This window comes from Colossoma macropomum, unplaced genomic scaffold (assembly GCF_904425465.1).
Source record: "Colossoma macropomum unplaced genomic scaffold, Colossoma_macropomum, whole genome shotgun sequence".
In the NCBI taxonomy this organism is placed as follows: Eukaryota; Metazoa; Chordata; class Actinopteri; order Characiformes; family Serrasalmidae; genus Colossoma; species Colossoma macropomum.
The window spans coordinates 457,980-474,749 of NW_023494807.1; the positions used below are offsets into that span (position 1 = coordinate 457,980).

General features: G+C 42.7%; 5 protein-coding genes and 1 non-coding gene across 7 annotated transcripts; 4 read left to right on the forward strand and 2 right to left on the reverse strand.

Moving 5' to 3' along the window:
* The first annotated feature begins 642 nt into the window (after positions 1–642).
* LOC118796875 (histone H2B-like) lies at positions 643–1,517 on the forward strand. Its single transcript, XM_036556015.1, has one exon. It carries the CDS (start codon positions 655–657, stop codon positions 1,027–1,029), a length of 375 nt encoding a protein of 124 aa, XP_036411908.1. The 5' UTR covers positions 643–654; the 3' UTR covers positions 1,030–1,517.
* LOC118797559 lies at positions 1,407–1,597 on the forward strand. Its single transcript, XR_005005947.1, has one exon. It is a non-coding gene; the product is annotated as a U2 spliceosomal RNA (small nuclear RNA).
* Positions 1,598–4,871: 3,274 nt separating this feature from the next.
* LOC118796847 (histone H1-like) lies at positions 4,872–5,573 on the forward strand. 2 transcript variants are annotated; one of them, XM_036555985.1, is made up of 2 exons: positions 4,872–5,363; positions 5,394–5,573. In XM_036555985.1, the coding sequence occupies exons 1-2, from the start codon at positions 4,911–4,913 to the stop codon at positions 5,532–5,534; spliced, it is 594 nt and encodes a 197-aa protein (XP_036411878.1). In that variant the 5' UTR covers positions 4,872–4,910; the 3' UTR covers positions 5,535–5,573. The 2 variants fall into 2 exon arrangements, with proteins under 2 accessions (XP_036411878.1, XP_036411877.1); XM_036555984.1 differs by having other exon boundaries at positions 4,872–5,573.
* Positions 5,574–6,286: 713 nt separating this feature from the next.
* On the forward strand, positions 6,287–6,897 carry LOC118796863 (histone H2A-like). Its single transcript, XM_036556004.1, has one exon. The coding sequence runs from the start codon at positions 6,299–6,301 to the stop codon at positions 6,683–6,685; it is 387 nt and encodes a 128-aa protein (XP_036411897.1). The 5' UTR covers positions 6,287–6,298; the 3' UTR covers positions 6,686–6,897.
* A 1,568-nt stretch (positions 6,898–8,465) lies between these two features.
* LOC118797319 (histone H4) lies at positions 8,466–8,815 on the reverse strand. The gene has a single exon (XM_036556645.1). It carries the CDS (start codon positions 8,799–8,801, stop codon positions 8,490–8,492), a length of 312 nt encoding a protein of 103 aa, XP_036412538.1. The 5' UTR covers positions 8,802–8,815; the 3' UTR covers positions 8,466–8,489.
* A 4,460-nt stretch (positions 8,816–13,275) lies between these two features.
* LOC118796995 (histone H2B) lies at positions 13,276–13,676 on the reverse strand. Its single transcript, XM_036556189.1, has one exon. The coding sequence runs from the start codon at positions 13,663–13,665 to the stop codon at positions 13,291–13,293; it is 375 nt and encodes a 124-aa protein (XP_036412082.1). The 5' UTR covers positions 13,666–13,676; the 3' UTR covers positions 13,276–13,290.
* Between the last annotated feature and the right edge of the window lie 3,094 nt (positions 13,677–16,770).

Sequence of the window (16,770 nt, forward strand, 5' to 3'; positions counted from 1 at the left end):
ACACTGACGGAATGACCTTAATTTGATACTGAAATAACTGGGAAAAGAGTGGAGGCGAAAGCTTCAACTAGCTGGACGGTCCCTCCTAATAAAGTTTGAAATATTTTAATCTTTTAATTTCAGAATCAAAATAATCCTTTAGTTGTCTCACAACGGGGAAAGTCTCAAAGCACTCAAAAGATAGAAAGATACGCTTACACATACACGGAGTTTGAGGTCACAGTGCACAGTATCCGACAAACACTTTGCAGTAGTAAATAAAATAAGAATTAAAATAGATAAAATAGAGTGCGTCCTACCACACACAAACACACACACAGTCACACTTTTAAACCTTACATTGTGCCGAAAATGTGATATATTTTATGCGCTTTCGTGAGTTCATAATCGTATAACTGATAGGAACGTATGTATTATACATGGCACACAGTAGATAAGAATGCGCGGGAAGGCGAACAAAGGGAAAGTCTTGAGCTGGGAAGAGAAGGAGGGGGGAGGGGTGGGCGTTGCCCGCAAATCGAACGATTGATTGTTGTCCAATGATCGTTTGTTTGCATTCAGAAGGGCGGAGCTATAATTTGAATATCGGAGTCTAGATAAGCCGGTGCGGGCGCGCTTCCTCATTCTTCGGTTGAACTCGAAAAAGGGAAAACCATGCCTGAACCCGCCAAGTCCGCCCCGAAGAAGGGCTCCAAGAAAGCCGTGACTAAGACGGCTGGTAAGGGAGGCAAGAAGCGCAGAAAGTCCAGAAGGGAGAGCTATGCGATCTACGTGTACAAGGTGCTGAAGCAGGTCCACCCCGACACCGGCATTTCTTCCAAGGCGATGGGCATCATGAACTCGTTCGTCAACGACATTTTCGAGCGCATCGCCGGTGAGTCGTCTCGTTTGGCTCATTACAACAAACGCTCTACCATCACGTCCAGGGAGATCCAGACCGCCGTGCGCCTGCTTCTTCCCGGTGAGCTGGCCAAGCACGCCGTGTCCGAGGGCACCAAGGCCGTCACCAAGTACACCAGCTCCAAGTAACAAGTGACAAATTTCATCAAACCCAACGGCTCTTTTAAGAGCCACCCACGTTTCCGCTTAAAGAGCTTATTTTGTGTGGGTAACTGTAAGGCTTGTAGTAGAATGAGTTATGTAAGTGTTTAAATGCACATCCTTTGGTTTGTGTATACAAAAAGTGTGTTTGTTCCAGTACGTGATCTGCAATTCCTTCTGCAAACACCTGTAAAATACAGGAAACATCCAGGCTTTGTTTTGAGTTATAACGCTTCTAAACCTCTATCATTTTTTTCTTTTCTTGACATGCATGTGTGTATTTATGAATAAAAATAAACATTGTGTGCACATTTGTTATTGTAAGAGCTGTTTACTTATGTATTCTTTTAATATTTTAGCATTTTATTGCTTCTCTGCCTTTTGTACTTGATCAAGTGTAGTATCTGTTCTTATTAGTTTAATATCTGATGCGTCCTCTAAATGAGGGCTACACATTAAATTGATATTTACAACAAGGAGACGGAAGAGGAGCTTGCTCCGTAAGCTCCACGCATCAACCTGGTATTGCAGTACTTCTGGGAACATTGTACCTCCTTTAGAAAGCCCCACAACCCCATCTTCAGCATGTTCTACTGCTGCATCATTGCCTGGTTTGGGAATTGCACTGCCTCCGACTGCAAGTCCCTACAGAGAATAGTGAGGACAGCTGAGAAGATCATTGGGGTCTCTCACCCCTCCATCTGGAACATTGCTGCTAATACAGTGCTTGCACTTTCTTCACTCTGGTACTGTGTACCTACCTCAGGAACTGCTGTGTTCACGTATGTTACAATCTGACTGCGTAAACTCACAGATCACAGCATGTTAAATAATCTTTGCACCTTATTCCACTACCTCATACTCAGAAATGAGTGCTGTGTCGGCGCTGCACTGTCCTGTCCGTTTACTGTGTCTGAATGTCTGTTTTATATATTGTATTTATTGTATTGTTTCTAGTTTGATTTTTTTTTTCTTTGTACTGTCTATTTTGTTCCTTGTTGCACCGTGTTGTTCCTTGGAGGAACGTAATTTCACTCCACTGTGTACTTGTACATAGATGGAATGACAATAAAAGCCTCTTGACTTGACTTTAAGGCTTTTGAATAGTGGAATAAGAGGAGGTCAGTGTGTGTGGTACAAATGGAAAGAACTATGAAACTATAAAAAAGTATAAAAATGAAGGTTATACTGTATGCCCTGCAGTAGTATGTTGAAGGTAGAGTAAGCAAAACTTTTTTCTTTGTATTATTATTATTGTTGTTATTGTTTATGACACAAATAAAAATTAAATAATGAGTAACTTAAAGTTGGTTAGATGCTACGTCGTATTAAGTCTATGATATAGAGCCAGGCATTAGGCCCATGATGCAGTTAGAGTAAGTAGGCCTTACGCTAATGCTGAAGTGCCATCAAGTACAGGTAGCTAAAGAGCTAAACCTTAGGCTATTGCTGCTGGTAGAATAAGCAAAAGTAGTTTTATATAGATTTATCACTAAGCCTCTGGCTTCTAAAGTAGTCAGAGTTACTAAAGGTAGCTGTGGAGCTTATCATGAAGATAGCGTTAGTGTAGGGCAAAGCCTTAGGCTTCAGAAGAAGAAGAGTGAACAAAATTAGCTTTCAAACTAGGCCTCAGGCTTAAAATGTAGATGGAGTAAATGATAGCAGGTTAGAGTGAGTAGCAGTAGCTATGGAGCTAAAGTTAAATGATGTTAAAGTAGGGCAGGGCCCCAGGCTTGTGAAGGAGTAAGAGTGAGTGAACTGAGATGTATAGCGAGCCGTTAGACTTATGATGAAGTTGTAGAATGACAGCAGGTGCAGAGCTAGGCTTTTAGCTGATGATACGGTTTAAGCAAGCCAGAATCAAGCCTTTCATCTGTACACTGGCTCAAAATGTAGTTGGAGTAAGTTATATTAGGTTTTTGGTTTATGGTCAAGTTGGATAATGTCAAAATAGGTTTAGGGCAAGGCCTTAGGCTTATGATGAAGTCAGATTAAGCAAAGGGAGGCATCTAGCTAGGTTTTGTGTCTTTGTTGTAGTAAAGTAAATAACAGTGGATTCATGAGGAGATAAGAATAAAACATAAATCTAAGGTGTAGCTCTATAAGCCCTTTTACTTACTCTGTATATATTTTAAGTCTAACGCTTATGATGAAGCTAGTGTAAGCAAAAATAGGCTTTCAGTGAGCACTAAAGCTTATAATGTAGAAAGCTTAAGAAAGTGTTGCTATAGAGCTCCGTCTTAGGTTTATGAATAAATAAGAGATTGTAAAAGTCAGTATAGGGTGATGTCTTAGGCTTCTAAAGAAGTTAGAGTTAGCAAAATGAGATTTCCAGTAAGTGATGGTAGGTTTAGAATGAGGTCCTATAGGCTTGTAGTGTAGTTAGTGTGAGAACGAGATGTTATAGTGCTACAGATAAAGAATGTCAAAGTAATCTTAAGGCAGGGCCTCAGGCTTGTGAAGTAGTAAGAGTGAGTGAAAACTGAAATGTATAGTGCTCCAATAGACTTATGATGAAGCTATAAAATTAAAATCATGTACAGAACGAGGCTTTAAGCTCATGTTGTAGTTAGAGTAGGCCAAATTTGTCTTACATCTAGCCTTCAAGCTTAAAATGTATTTAGAGTAATAGCAAATTTAGAGTTAGACCTTTTTTGAGGTTTGTGGTGAAATTAGTTAAAGTGAAAGTAGATTTAGGGCAAGACCTTGACCGTTGCTGAGGTCAGAGTAAGGTGATGACCCCTCCTTGCCCATCCCAAATGGTTACACACCATTATCTCCAACTTTCATGACTACTTTGAATACCATTATATCCAAACCTTACAAAATTTCTTTTATTATCGTTCACATCATTGTTAACGTCATTATTTTTTCTTATCAAGAATGATTCCATTATTTCCAAACCAAAAAGTAACATATTTTCAAAGATGATCACAGGCCAAGGCCACAATCAGGCTAAGGCCTTTACGCTTTATTGACTTTGTGTATTACTACTATTCAGTATGGTTACAGCTAGGTCTGTCTATGTATGTTCTTTTCTCCTTCAAAGACATTTTAGTCTTAAAATGGAACAAACAGGTTCTTCTCTCTGTGTGTGCCTCTCCTAGATGTGGCCTACTTGGCCCACACCACTGCACTTTGCGTTCACACTCAGGGTCACCCACACACACAAAGCCATGGAGTATGGAGAGCCATACAAGTAAAATATCATGATATAATAATCTTTTCCATATGAGATTTGGGTTATTTCACACTTGTCAAGTCAAAAGTTCATTTACATTTTGTACAACAGCACATCAGCAGAGAGCAGGCTCTGGCCCCGCGGGCCGCCGACCTCACGCCTGTGCTTTACTCGCTCCAAGAGAGCCCGTTTTACACATAGTCAACGAGGCGCTCGGTCGCTGGAAGTTCGCCCACGCCCTCGCCGAGGCTCTCCCCGAACGCGCTGTTGAGCTCTCCGAAAGTTGACGCCGCCGTTTGCCGCCGTTTTCCACCGATTATCGCGCCAAATACGCCGTCTTTCGTTCGGAGCGGCGACCGCCCGGCGCCCTTTTGAGAGCGCCCTGTAAAACGAGGCGTCGCTGTGCACCCATTCCCGGACTGGGGACACACGGCAGAGCCTCTTCTAGAGGAACGAGCCGCTGGACGCTCGCCGAGCGGCGCTTTCGCTCGTATTTTGCCCGATAAATGCCACGAGAAAACACAAATCTGAGCGCGTCACTGAGACAAAGAGGCACAGCGCCCGCGTGGTTGAGTCTACGCCGTTCTCATGTGCCTTTTAAGGGGCCGGCTCCCCGCCTGAGAGGGAGGTTCCTCTGAACAGTCTAGTTTGTGCTCTTTCTCGCTTCACTCGCAGCAAAAGCAGAACGATGGCAGAAGTCGCTCCTGCTCCAGCCGCCGCGCCGGCCAAAGCTCCCAAGAAGAAAAGCGCTGCCCGGCCCAAGAAAGCCGGCCCCAGCGTCGGCGAGCTCATCGTCAAGGCCATTTCGCAGTCCAAGGAGAGGAGCGGTGTGTCTCTCGCCGCCCTCAAGAAAGCCCTGGCTGCCGGCGGCTACGACGTGGAGAAGAACAATTCCCGCGTTAAGCTCGCGGTCAAGAGCCTCGTGACAAAGGGCACTCTGGTGCAGACCAAAGGCACCGGTGCGTCAGGCTCCTTCAAGCTCAACAAGAAGCAAGCCGAGGCCAAAAAGAAGCCGGCGAAGAAAGCAGCGACCAAACCCAAGAAGGCGGCCGCCAAAAAACCCGCCGCGGCCAAGAAGCCCAAGAAGGTAGCGGCGAAGAAGCCCGCGGCCGCCAAGAAGTCGCCGAAAAAAGCCAAGAAGGTAACGGCGAAGAAGCCCGCGGCCGCCAAGAAAGTCGCCAAGTCTCCCAAAAAAGCCAAGAAGCCGGCGGCCCCGAAGAAGACGGCCAAGAGCCCGAAGAAAACAAAAGCCGTCAAGCCCAAAGCTGCCAAGCCCAAGACGGCGAAAAAGGCGGCTCCCAAGAAGAAGTAAACGTGCTGTTCACCCTCATGTCCTGTTTCTCCCATTGAAAAAAATGCCCGTTTGAAAAAAAACGGCTCTTTAAGAGCCACCCACATTTTATTAAAGAGTTAGATTTTCTTTCGTGCTGCACTTAAAAACTGGCCAGTAGTAATACTTTAAAGCGCCAGGGTCAAAATTATGACCGAGTTGCCGTTTGCATTTACACGGATGAGAGTAGGAGCTGAAATTGGATAAAAAACAGCGAGAAAACAGGGACTTGCTTTGTTTCCTTTGTCCTCATCTCTTTCTCCCTCAGTTCAGTTCAGGTTTGCTTTATTGACATGACAAATTTACATGTGTAAATAATAATATGCAAATAATAATAATAATAGTTACAAAACCAAGATTGATAACAATAAAGCAATTAAGAAGAGAAAGTGTTATCAATAATATAAAAGTATACACAATAATAAAAAAAATATTTGATATGTGTCTGCAGCACATAATTTATCTTCATCTCCCAAAGTATCGTGTGTATTTTATCGCTCTCTCTCTCTATCTCTGTAACACATACACGCAAGCGCGCAAGCGAAGGGGAGGTGGGGGGGAAGCAGAGGGCTTGGAGAAGAAAGGTGGGCGGGCCCCAAATTATGACGACGCTAATATGATTGGTTGTTGGATGCCATCGCATTTTAGCCAATAGAAACATGGCAGCTTTGCCTATATGGAGGGCGTTCGGAAACGATTGCTGTTTATTTTAGCTTAGTTCATCAAACTTAACAGAAGTGCAAAAAATGAGTGGAAGGGGGAAAACCGGAGGTAAAGCTAGGGCGAAGGCCAAGACTCGCTCTTCCCGCGCCGGGCTGCAGTTTCCTGTGGGCCGTGTGCATAGGCTTCTGCGCAAAGGCAACTATGCCGAGCGCGTCGGCGCCGGCGCTCCAGTCTACTTGGCTGCCGTCCTGGAGTATCTGACCGCTGAGATCCTTGAGTTGGCCGGCAACGCCGCTCGCGACAACAAGAAGACCCGTATCATCCCTCGTCACCTGCAGTTGGCCGTTCGTAATGATGAGGAGCTCAACAAACTGCTCGGAGGAGTGACCATCGCTCAGGGTGGTGTTCTGCCTAACATTCAGGCTGTCCTGCTGCCTAAGAAAACAGAGAAGGCGGCCAAGACCAAATAAATTGGGTTCTTCTGCCAAATTATAAAAAAAAAAACAAAGGCTCTTTTAAGAGCCACCCACCATAGCAAGAAAAGTGCAGTTTTTTTCCTTATGCTAAAAAGTAGAAAAAAACGACTTTCTATTGATCGTTAGTTCAATTCATTCTATCGTGTGTAGGATAGAATGAAATAAAAGCATCACAGCTTCACCACGTCCCACGATTGCGTGCTGAATACCGCTTTGTTCACCTTCCCGCGCATTCTTATCTACTGTTATGTACATTACATACGTTCCTGTCAGGTTTATTACTATAACAAGTTTAGGTTATTTTCATTCCGTACACACACACGTGCAAGTTATACGATTATGAACTCACGCATGAAATATATCACATTTTTGGCACAGTGCAAGCTTTAGAAGTGTGACTTAAAAGCTCTTATTTTACTCGAATACAAGGCGAATAAACTTACACGAACGTCTTTGTAACTACGCGAAAAAAGGTCAAATAACAGGCGTGTAATAATGAATGAACCAAAAATCTGAGTAACGTTACACCGAACATGTAAAACAGAAAAAAACAACAATGTGGTACATGAGCCCGCCAAGGCGTTGGGGCAGCGCCTTGTTATTTGAAAATGTTGGCGCGGCAGAAAACGCCCAATAGCGTTTAGCCATCGCGTGGGGAGCCGTCCAATGGAAGGCGGGCACATTCCGGACGCCCAATGAGCGGCGAGCAGCTCGAACCCTTAAAAGGGCCGCGGTCTGTGCGCAGAGTTATTCCGTTTCTTTGGTGCAGAAGAACAAAGTTTGACGTCATGGCAAGAACCAAGCAGACCGCCCGCAAATCTACCGGTGGCAAAGCCCCGCGGAAGCAGCTGGCTACCAAGGCTGCTCGTAAGAGCGCTCCGGCTACTGGCGGTGTCAAGAAGCCTCACCGTTACAGGCCTGGCACCGTGGCTCTGAGGGAGATCCGCCGTTACCAGAAATCCACAGAGCTGCTGATCCGTAAGCTGCCCTTCCAGCGCCTGGTGCGGGAGATCGCTCAGGACTTCAAGACTGATCTTCGCTTCCAGAGCTCTGCCGTCATGGCCCTGCAGGAGGCTAGCGAGGCGTACTTGGTGGGTCTGTTCGAGGACACTAATCTGTGCGCCATCCACGCCAAGAGAGTCACCATCATGCCTAAGGACATCCAGCTGGCCCGCCGTATCCGCGGAGAGCGCGCATAAATTAAACAGCGCGCTCCCAGGTTTCCCCAAATCACCCCAACGGCTCTTTTAAGAGCCACCTAACTGTTTACCCAAGAGAGTAACTATTCTAGTAACCCCAGAGTTCATTCACGTGCTGTGACTGTGTGAGGAGAACATCAACTATCCTAAACTAGCGGTGTCCGTGGCGTAGCGAAGAGAGTGATGCGTGTAATACGGGCGTCACCTTCCCGCGCATTCTTAGCTATTGGGTATCACACGTACAATTCAAATGTCCTTATCGGGTTTATTCTAAATATAACGAGTTTCCCCCCACCCCTCATTCCTTACACACACACGAAAATGTTTTGCCTGTCAACTCAAGAAAGCGCATGAAATAAAATGATCGTACAATCGTACAAACAAAGGGTTTTCAAGCTAGTTTAAGCATTCGCCACCACTCCAGTTGATCCGATATTAAATCAAGCTCACTCTGTCTTTAAAAAGCAAAATTACCATGGAGACATAATACAATGCTTGTTGTTTTCACTATTACTGGGTTATAAGGAAAAACTCTTCCGGTGGGTCTGTGGGGGGCTCTTAAAAGAGCCGTTGGGTTTATCGTTGTTCGAGTCGAGCGTTTAGCCTCCGAAGCCGTACAGGGTTCGTCCCTGACGCTTCAGGGCGTAAACCACATCCATAGCGGTGACGGTCTTCCTCTTGGCGTGCTCGGTGTAGGTGACGGCGTCCCTGATCACGTTCTCCAGGAACACCTTGAGCACGCCGCGGGTCTCCTCATAGATCAGACCAGAGATACGCTTGACACCGCCACGGCGAGCCAGACGGCGGATAGCTGGCTTGGTGATGCCCTGGATGTTATCGCGAAGCACTTTGCGGTGACGCTTAGCGCCTCCTTTACCGAGACCCTTTCCTCCTTTTCCTCTACCAGACATGCTGCTTAGCTCTTCACTTGATGGCTGCAAAGAGAATCAATGGGAACTGGAGCGATGTGCGTGCCTGTTATGCTCCTCTACAGGACCTAGTTGAAACCAAGGCACGGGAGGCGGAGCCACGCACAACAGACACCACAGAGAAAACAGCAACACGATGGAATCAAGGAAAACACACAAAGCAAATACTGCCATGAAATAAATAACCCCCCTATTATTATAACTATTACTATTGCCAATACATTCTTGTAGTAGCATTTCACAGCCTACATAATCGCATGTCAAGTCGAAATGTCAAATATTGTCCAAAGTACAAAACAAAAAAAGTTTGTGTGTGTGTGTGTGTGTGTGTGTGTGTGTGTGTGTTAGTTATATACAATATACTATGTATGAGAGAGTTTATGTAGGAAATAAGCGCTACAGCTCTCATGTATGTCTCTGATGAAGCTTGGGCGCAATCCTGTGATCAAACCGTAAACAGGCAAGTCCGAGAAAGATTATTAGACTCCTTATTGTAAATTCTGAACTACTGTATAAAATGATGTGGTTTGGTTGTTATAATTACTGTAAAATTATTGTCATTTTATTCCCCTTTTTATTTACGCAGCATCACAAACACAGTAATTCAATAAGTCATTCAGCAACACAATATTTTCACATATGAAAATATCTCCTACTCTACTACTTGCAGGTTCTCATTTTGACCACACGATGGCATCCAAGCCCCATCGATGACAAATCGCCCTCAGCCCAAAACATCTGGGATGGTCTTTTTGCACTGTTTTCGCTTCTCTGATCAGAAAAATAATAATTACACTACGTATTGGGTGCTGCTATAGTATAAGTTTAGTTAATGTTCACTGAAAAGATCCCCTGCATTTTTTAAATAAAAAATGTAGTCTACATTAAAAAAAAATAATAATAATAATAAATAAATAAATAAATAAATAAATAAAGTATCTCCCCTCGTTTTCAGTGTAAGACTGCATCAAACCCTTCTTCAGTGTAAGTAGCTGACACTCATTCTCTGTCTCTTTCTACAATGCACACACACACTTCTTTATACGCTTATTTAGACGCTTTATGTCTGTTTACCATCTAAAATCACTGTGTTTTCATAGAAGTTCGTTTTAATTTCTTTATCAGTCCATTGATACTTGCTGTCTTCTGCCATGTTTCCTAGCAACAGCTGGGAATAACAGAATCACCTGATCAGCCATATGACGGCCCAAGCCATCAGGCTGCTGAACAGCCAGTAGTGCTGGTGTCTTGGTCAGTGGGCCAGTCACTACAACTCTGAATCATCATCATGATGATCTCTATAAACGACCCACATCAACAGACTGACTCTGATTTCTTACTGTAACTTATATCTAGCCATCCTATACCTGCACACATAGACTGATATCTTGTACATCTTCTATTCATATCTTGTAATCTGGAATATCTATATATATATATATCAATGTTCTATCTAATCTATGTATCTCCCTCTGACTCGCATATTGCACACATGGAAAGTGTATAAATGTACATTTCATAGCTTCTATTTCATAACTCATATCACTGTACAAAAACTGCATTTTGAAATAGTGCAACAATGCACTGCTCGTGTATATTAATGTGTATATTGTGCATATGTGTATATAGTTAGAGTATAATATATATATATATATACCCCATTTCCAACAAATTTGGGACGCTGTGCAGAGTGTAAACAAAAATATGATGCAATGATGCGCAAATAAAGTAAACCATATTTTTAAAGGGAAATACTACAAAGACAACAATTCAAATGTTGAAACTGAGAAATTGTATTTTTTTTATTTATTTTATTTTTTTTAATATATGCCCATTTTCAATTTGATGCCAACAACACGTTCCAAAAAAGTTGGGACAGGGGCCTGTTTACCACTGTGTTTCATCACCTCTTCTTTAACAACACTCTGTAAGTGTTTGTGAACTGAGGCGACTCTGCTGTAGTTTTGAAAGTGAAATGTTTTCTGTTCTCGTTTGATACAGGATTTCAGCTGCTCAACAGTTCAGAGTCTCATTTGCAGTATTTATCATTTCATGATGTGCAGGCAGGTCAGTTTAGCGCCCAGACTCTTTTAATACGCAGCCATGGTGCTGTAATACATGCACAATGTGGTTTGACATTGTCTTGCTGAAATAAGCAGAACCTTCTCTGAAAAAGACGCTGTTTGGACGGCAGCACGTTGCCAAAACATGTTTGTATTAATGGTCACATCAATTTGCCCACATATTCTACTGTCTTACATGCAGTGTTCACAGGGTCATAATAAGAATCTGAGCAGTAAAATTTCTTTTTTCTCAGGATTTTAACTGTCTTTAACCTGACTGCCAGGGTTTTTTGGGACATTGCAAAGTGCAATTTGCTCAGACTCTATAGTCTCAGACACCATGTTCATAGCATCATAATAAAAACTGCAGTAGAATTTCTACTTCTTTAATATTTTGATAGTCTGTTATGTTGAGCTTTAAACATAAAACCGTCAGTTTGTTGAGACGTTTCAAAAATAAAAGTATAATGCAGGATAGAAGCAGAAAATGTGATTTGCACATTCTACAGTCGGGCTGGACGACATGGCAAAACTACACTACAATGCTTGAAGACATTTATTTTCTTGATATGAAATATGTACCATGACATTTCTTGAGATTTGGTAAGTTGGTACAGACAGAATTTATCAGTAGTGCCACATTTTACAAATACTGTACTACGCCTATGAATACAATGATTTTTATTTAACCTTCCACATATTCCACTGAACCAAATCCAATTAAATATGAGTAATTATGCTCTTTTGTGATGAAACTCTGTAGTCTCAAACTGTTAAGATTCACAGGGTTAAATTACAGTAAATGTTTCTACAGTAAATGTTTTTCTGCTTCAGGAGTTTTATGTTGTGGTAGATTGTGTATCAAACCTGATAGTCAGATTTCTGAGACATAAATCAGGGAGCAATAAACAGAAAGTACCTACAAAACATAGAAACAGTAAGAACCCCATATTCTATGGTCTCTCTAATTCCACTCCTTATCCTGTGGTGTAACGTTTTATAATGTTTTGACAACAAAAAAGGAGGACAACAGCAATTAAGAAGTAAATGTAGCAACTCTTTATTCAGTAGTGTCGTGCTTTTACACAATGAAATACTAGAAAAAAAGCTATAGACGTTCTGATGGATTCCACACTAAAATGTTTGTAAAGCATTTTGTGAAGATAAGCTATTATAGTTGTGTTAAGATGAAACTGCAGCATCATTTAAGGTGGAACAGAAAACTCGAACAAGAAGCTGTTTAATAAGCCAACAACCTCACTGGCAGACCTGAGTATGTCAGGCTGAAGGACTGTACATCAGAGACTGTAGTCAGCAGCACAGGAGCACCACAAGGGACTGTACTTTCCCCTTTTCTCTTTGCACTGTACAGCTCAGACTCTCAGTACAGCTCTGAGACGTGCAGAAGTTTTCGGATGACGCTGCCATTGTGGCGTGTGTAAGGCAGGGCAGGAGGAGGAGTACAGGAACCTGGTGAAGGACTTTGTGACATGGTGCCGTAGGAACAACCTGCTACTGAACACTTCCAAGACCAAGGAGATGGTGGTGGATTATACCTACAGGTATCTCGGACTGCAACTGGATGATAGGTTGGACTGGTCAGCCAACAGAGACATCCTGTACAGGAAGGGGCAAAGCTGTGGTTGCCAGCTGTCTTTTTTACGCTGTGGTGTGCTGGGGAGGAGGCATGAAAAATAGATACGAGATGCGACTGGGCAAACTGGTCAGGCGTGTGGGGTCTGTGGTAGGTTGCTGTAACATAGCTGGTCAACCGACAGACTCAGGAGATCCTTTGTCCCTAAAGCCGTTAGGCTCTTCAACTCTTCCCAGAGGGACCAGAAGAGAAGAGGGAAGAGGGAAGAGGAGAGATGAGGACTCAGTCTCTCACGTTAAATTACAGCTTTATTTAATCTATCTGCACATGTGGACACCTTACTGTACATATTGCACTTCTGCACACCTTATCGCACATCTTGCACATCTGGACACTTTATTTCAGTACCAATATCTGCACATATTTATTCAGTATTGTCGTTATATGCTGTTACCTGCACCTCCTTGTACATTCATTATTGTACTTCCTTTATCTCAGGATAGATCTTATTTCATACTTTTATGTATTTCTAGTTGTATATATGCCTAGAAAGCAATACGAACTGGGGATGTGTATAGGCACTTATACGCTTATTATAAGTTATATATACTATAACTTATTTTAATATATTGGGCAAAAATACCTACACAAGACAAAATTTGGGAAAATGAACCGGAATACAACAACCCAGAAGTAACATTTTCTCTCCACCTCCATAAAACATCGTGCCGTCACTCGCATAAGGGAAAAAGCTCTTTAAGCGGAAACGTGGGTGGCTCTTAAAAGAGCCGTTGGGTTTGAAGTTTGTCACTTCTTACTTGGAGCTGGTGTACTTGGTGACGGCCTTGGTGCCCTCGGACACGGCGTGCTTGGCCAGCTCACCGGGAAGAAGCAGGCGCACGGCGGTCTGGATCTCCCTGGACGTGATGGTGGAGCGTTTGTTGTAATGAGCCAAACGGGACGACTCACCGGCGATGCGCTCGAAAATGTCGTTGACGAACGAGTTCATGATGCCCATCGCCTTGGAAGAAATGCCGGTGTCGGGGTGGACCTGCTTCAGCACCTTGTACACGTAGATCGCGTAGCTCTCCTTCCTGGACTTTCTGCGCTTCTTGCCTCCCTTACCAGCCGTCTTAGTCACGGCTTTCTTGGAGCCCTTCTTCGGGGCGGACTTGGCGGGTTCAGGCATGGTTTTCTCTTCTTCAAGTAAAACTGAAGAATGAGGAGGAGCGCCCGGCACCGGCTTATCTAGACTCCGATATTCAAATTATAGCTCCGCCCGTCTGAATGCAGACAAACGATCATTGGACAAATGTCAACGGCTCACTTGGCGGACAACTCCCAGCTCCCGCCCTCCTCCCTCGGCTAAAGGCTTTCCCTTTGTTCACCTTCCCGCGCATTCTTAGCTACTGTGTGTCATGTACAATAAAACATTCCTATCAGGTTTATTAATATTGGAAGTTTCGGTTATTTTTTTCATTCCCTACACACGCGCGCATTTTTGTGTGTGTTTTTGTTTTTTTTTTTATCTTTCGTGTTATGCAAATTGTCTTTGCAGTAATAAGTAACCAACTGTAACCTTCTTAAGTAATTAATAAGGTTGATTACTTTGTTAGTTAATTCTCCTCTTGGTACTTCTTTTCTTGAGGGCCTTGCTCTCCTTTTGCTGCTGTAGCACTGTGGTTTTCCCCGCAGTAGAACTAATAAAGGGTTGTTTTGTCTTGTGTGATTTATCTCAAATTACGTGTCATTCTAAGTCGAAACATCAAAAATTATACAAAGAACAAAATAAATAAATAAATAAATAAACAGGCAAAGAAAGAAAAAAGAAAGAAATGTATTAATTTTAATACAATTCATCTTAATTTAAGTCTGGGCTGCTCGAAATACAAAGAACCCCACTGTTATGGAGTAAGAAACCTGAAGGAACAATGCAATAACAAAACGTATGAAAATGTATGTGTGTGTGTGTGTGTGTGTGTGTAAGAGAGAGAGAGAGAGAGAGAGAGAGAGAGAGGTGTATTATATACAATATATCACAATGTATGAAACAGTTTGCGTAGAAAATAAGTGCTACAGCTCTCATGCATGTCACTGATGAAGCTTGGGCGCCATCCTGTGGTCAAACCATGAACCGTCAAATCCGAGAAAGACCATTAGACTCCTTATTGTAAATGCTGAACTACTGTATGAAATGATGTGATATGGCCGTTATAATCACAGCTAAATTATTGTAACTTTAGTTCCAATTTTACTTATGCAGCTTCACAAACACAGTAATTCAATAAGTCACTCAGCTACACAATATTTCCACATATGAAAATATCTCTTATTCTACTGCTTGCAGGTCCATATTTTGACCACACGATGGCATCCAAGCTCCATCAATGATAAATCGCCCTCAGCCCAAAACACCTGGGGCGAACTGTCTGCACTGTTTTCGCTTCTCTGATCAGTGAATTAATAACTAAACTACAAACTGGGTGCTGCTATGGTCCGAGTGTCTTCTAGTTATTTTATTTTAATTTCAAAGGAAGTGTTGAAAAACGAGAAATGGTTCAGTTCTCGTTTTGGTTCTGTTATTGTTTGTGGAAAAATCAAGAAATAGCTTTGTTTTACAGTTTCAGAAAATCATCGTAAAATCAAGAAAAACAAACGACAGCGGAATAAAGGGTCGTATTTAATTATCCAAATTTAAAAATTCCCTATCACTTCAAAGATGATAAAGACAGAAAGATGCATTAGTGTTGAGCAGACAGGCCTAATCCTGGCATTTTAGGAGACTATATGATGTTTTTACAGCTGTTTCTATATTTGATGTAGTTACTGTATCAGTAGAAGCTGAAGCGATATGAGGAAGAGACTCTTAAAGACTCCCGTCATTTAACAGCGAAATCATAAAGAAATGAAAGTCCCGCTGCTCAGTAATGATGAGGAAATATAACACTGTAATGTGGCGCCGTTAGAGGAGAACTTCGTTATAGCATCTGTGTTTCTGCTCCAGATGTTGTGGGGAAAATGATTTGCAGCTTTGCTCCAGATTTGGCGACTTAAATAAAGCCCAAAACACCTGGACTGGCAGGAAAAAGCTAAATTTCTTTATTAAGATTAAGACTCTCCAGCAAACAAGCATTAATCCGAGTTAACCCAGGCGTGCAGGGGTCAACGCCTCCGCTTCTCACTCTCAGGAGGACTCCCAGAATCTCCCAGAATCCTCTGAGTGAACACATGACCATGACGTCATCCCACACTACCTATCACAGATCTCCCTAATCGGATCGCTGATTCTGTTCACCTGTGCTGTGTATCGTATGACCCAGTTAGGATAGTTTATAAACCGGGCTTTAGGTTTAGTCATTGTGAGGTGTTGCTTTTGTGTTCCGTTCCGTTCTCGGGCCTTTTCCGCCTTGTTCCTGTTGGAGTTGTTTGCCTGGTCTTCTGTGTTAAGTTGTCTATTTTTTTTTATTGTCTTTGTTAGATTTGACCTTGGCCTTTTTTGTAACGATGTCTTTGGATAAAGAACTGAGTAGTAGAGCTTCTTTGACTGTTTTTATCTGCGAGCGTCTGACTGATTCTGGCCCTCCAAATATTTCAAACTTTTAGATTTGCACATCATTATCTCCATTTTTGTTAAATGATTGCAGGCTGAAGCCCCTCAGCGGCCTTTGACCTTTATTTGCTTCTATATATTATTTTAAATTAGTTTTCCAATTAAGTTTCTGCTTTGTTCTCTTTTTCAATGACACATTTAATGTTTTATGGTACAAACTGTGTCTTGCTCTGTGTGTGTGTGTGTGTGTGTGTGTGTGTGTGTGTGTGCCCCTCTCCAAGTTACTCCAGGGGTTCTATCTCTTACTATCTCTGATACTCCAGTGATTTATGCTCTTGTCTTTGCTGCCCCAGTGGACTATGTTTTCTGGCCACTGTCATCCATGAAGGCTCTGTTTCCCACGATTCTGTCCCATCAGTCTCTGTGTGGAGTTTGCAAGTTCTCCTTGTATCTGCATGAGTTTCCTCCCACAGTCCAAAGACATGCAGTCAGGCAAATTGGAGATGCTAAATTGCCCCTAGGTGGATGTGGATGTATTGTATGTGTTGTATTGTATTGCACTGCTCTGTTCCTCTTTCTCTAGGTGTCAATAATGACTTTCTGATTCTAGCAGTGTCTGAGCTCAGGACTGACTTTCTAACCTATTGGTAACTAGCAAAGATACTTTCTCTGGATAGACAAAGCACTTTTTGTAAGTCGCTCTGGATAAAAGCGTCTGCTAAATGCTGTAAATGTAAATGGATG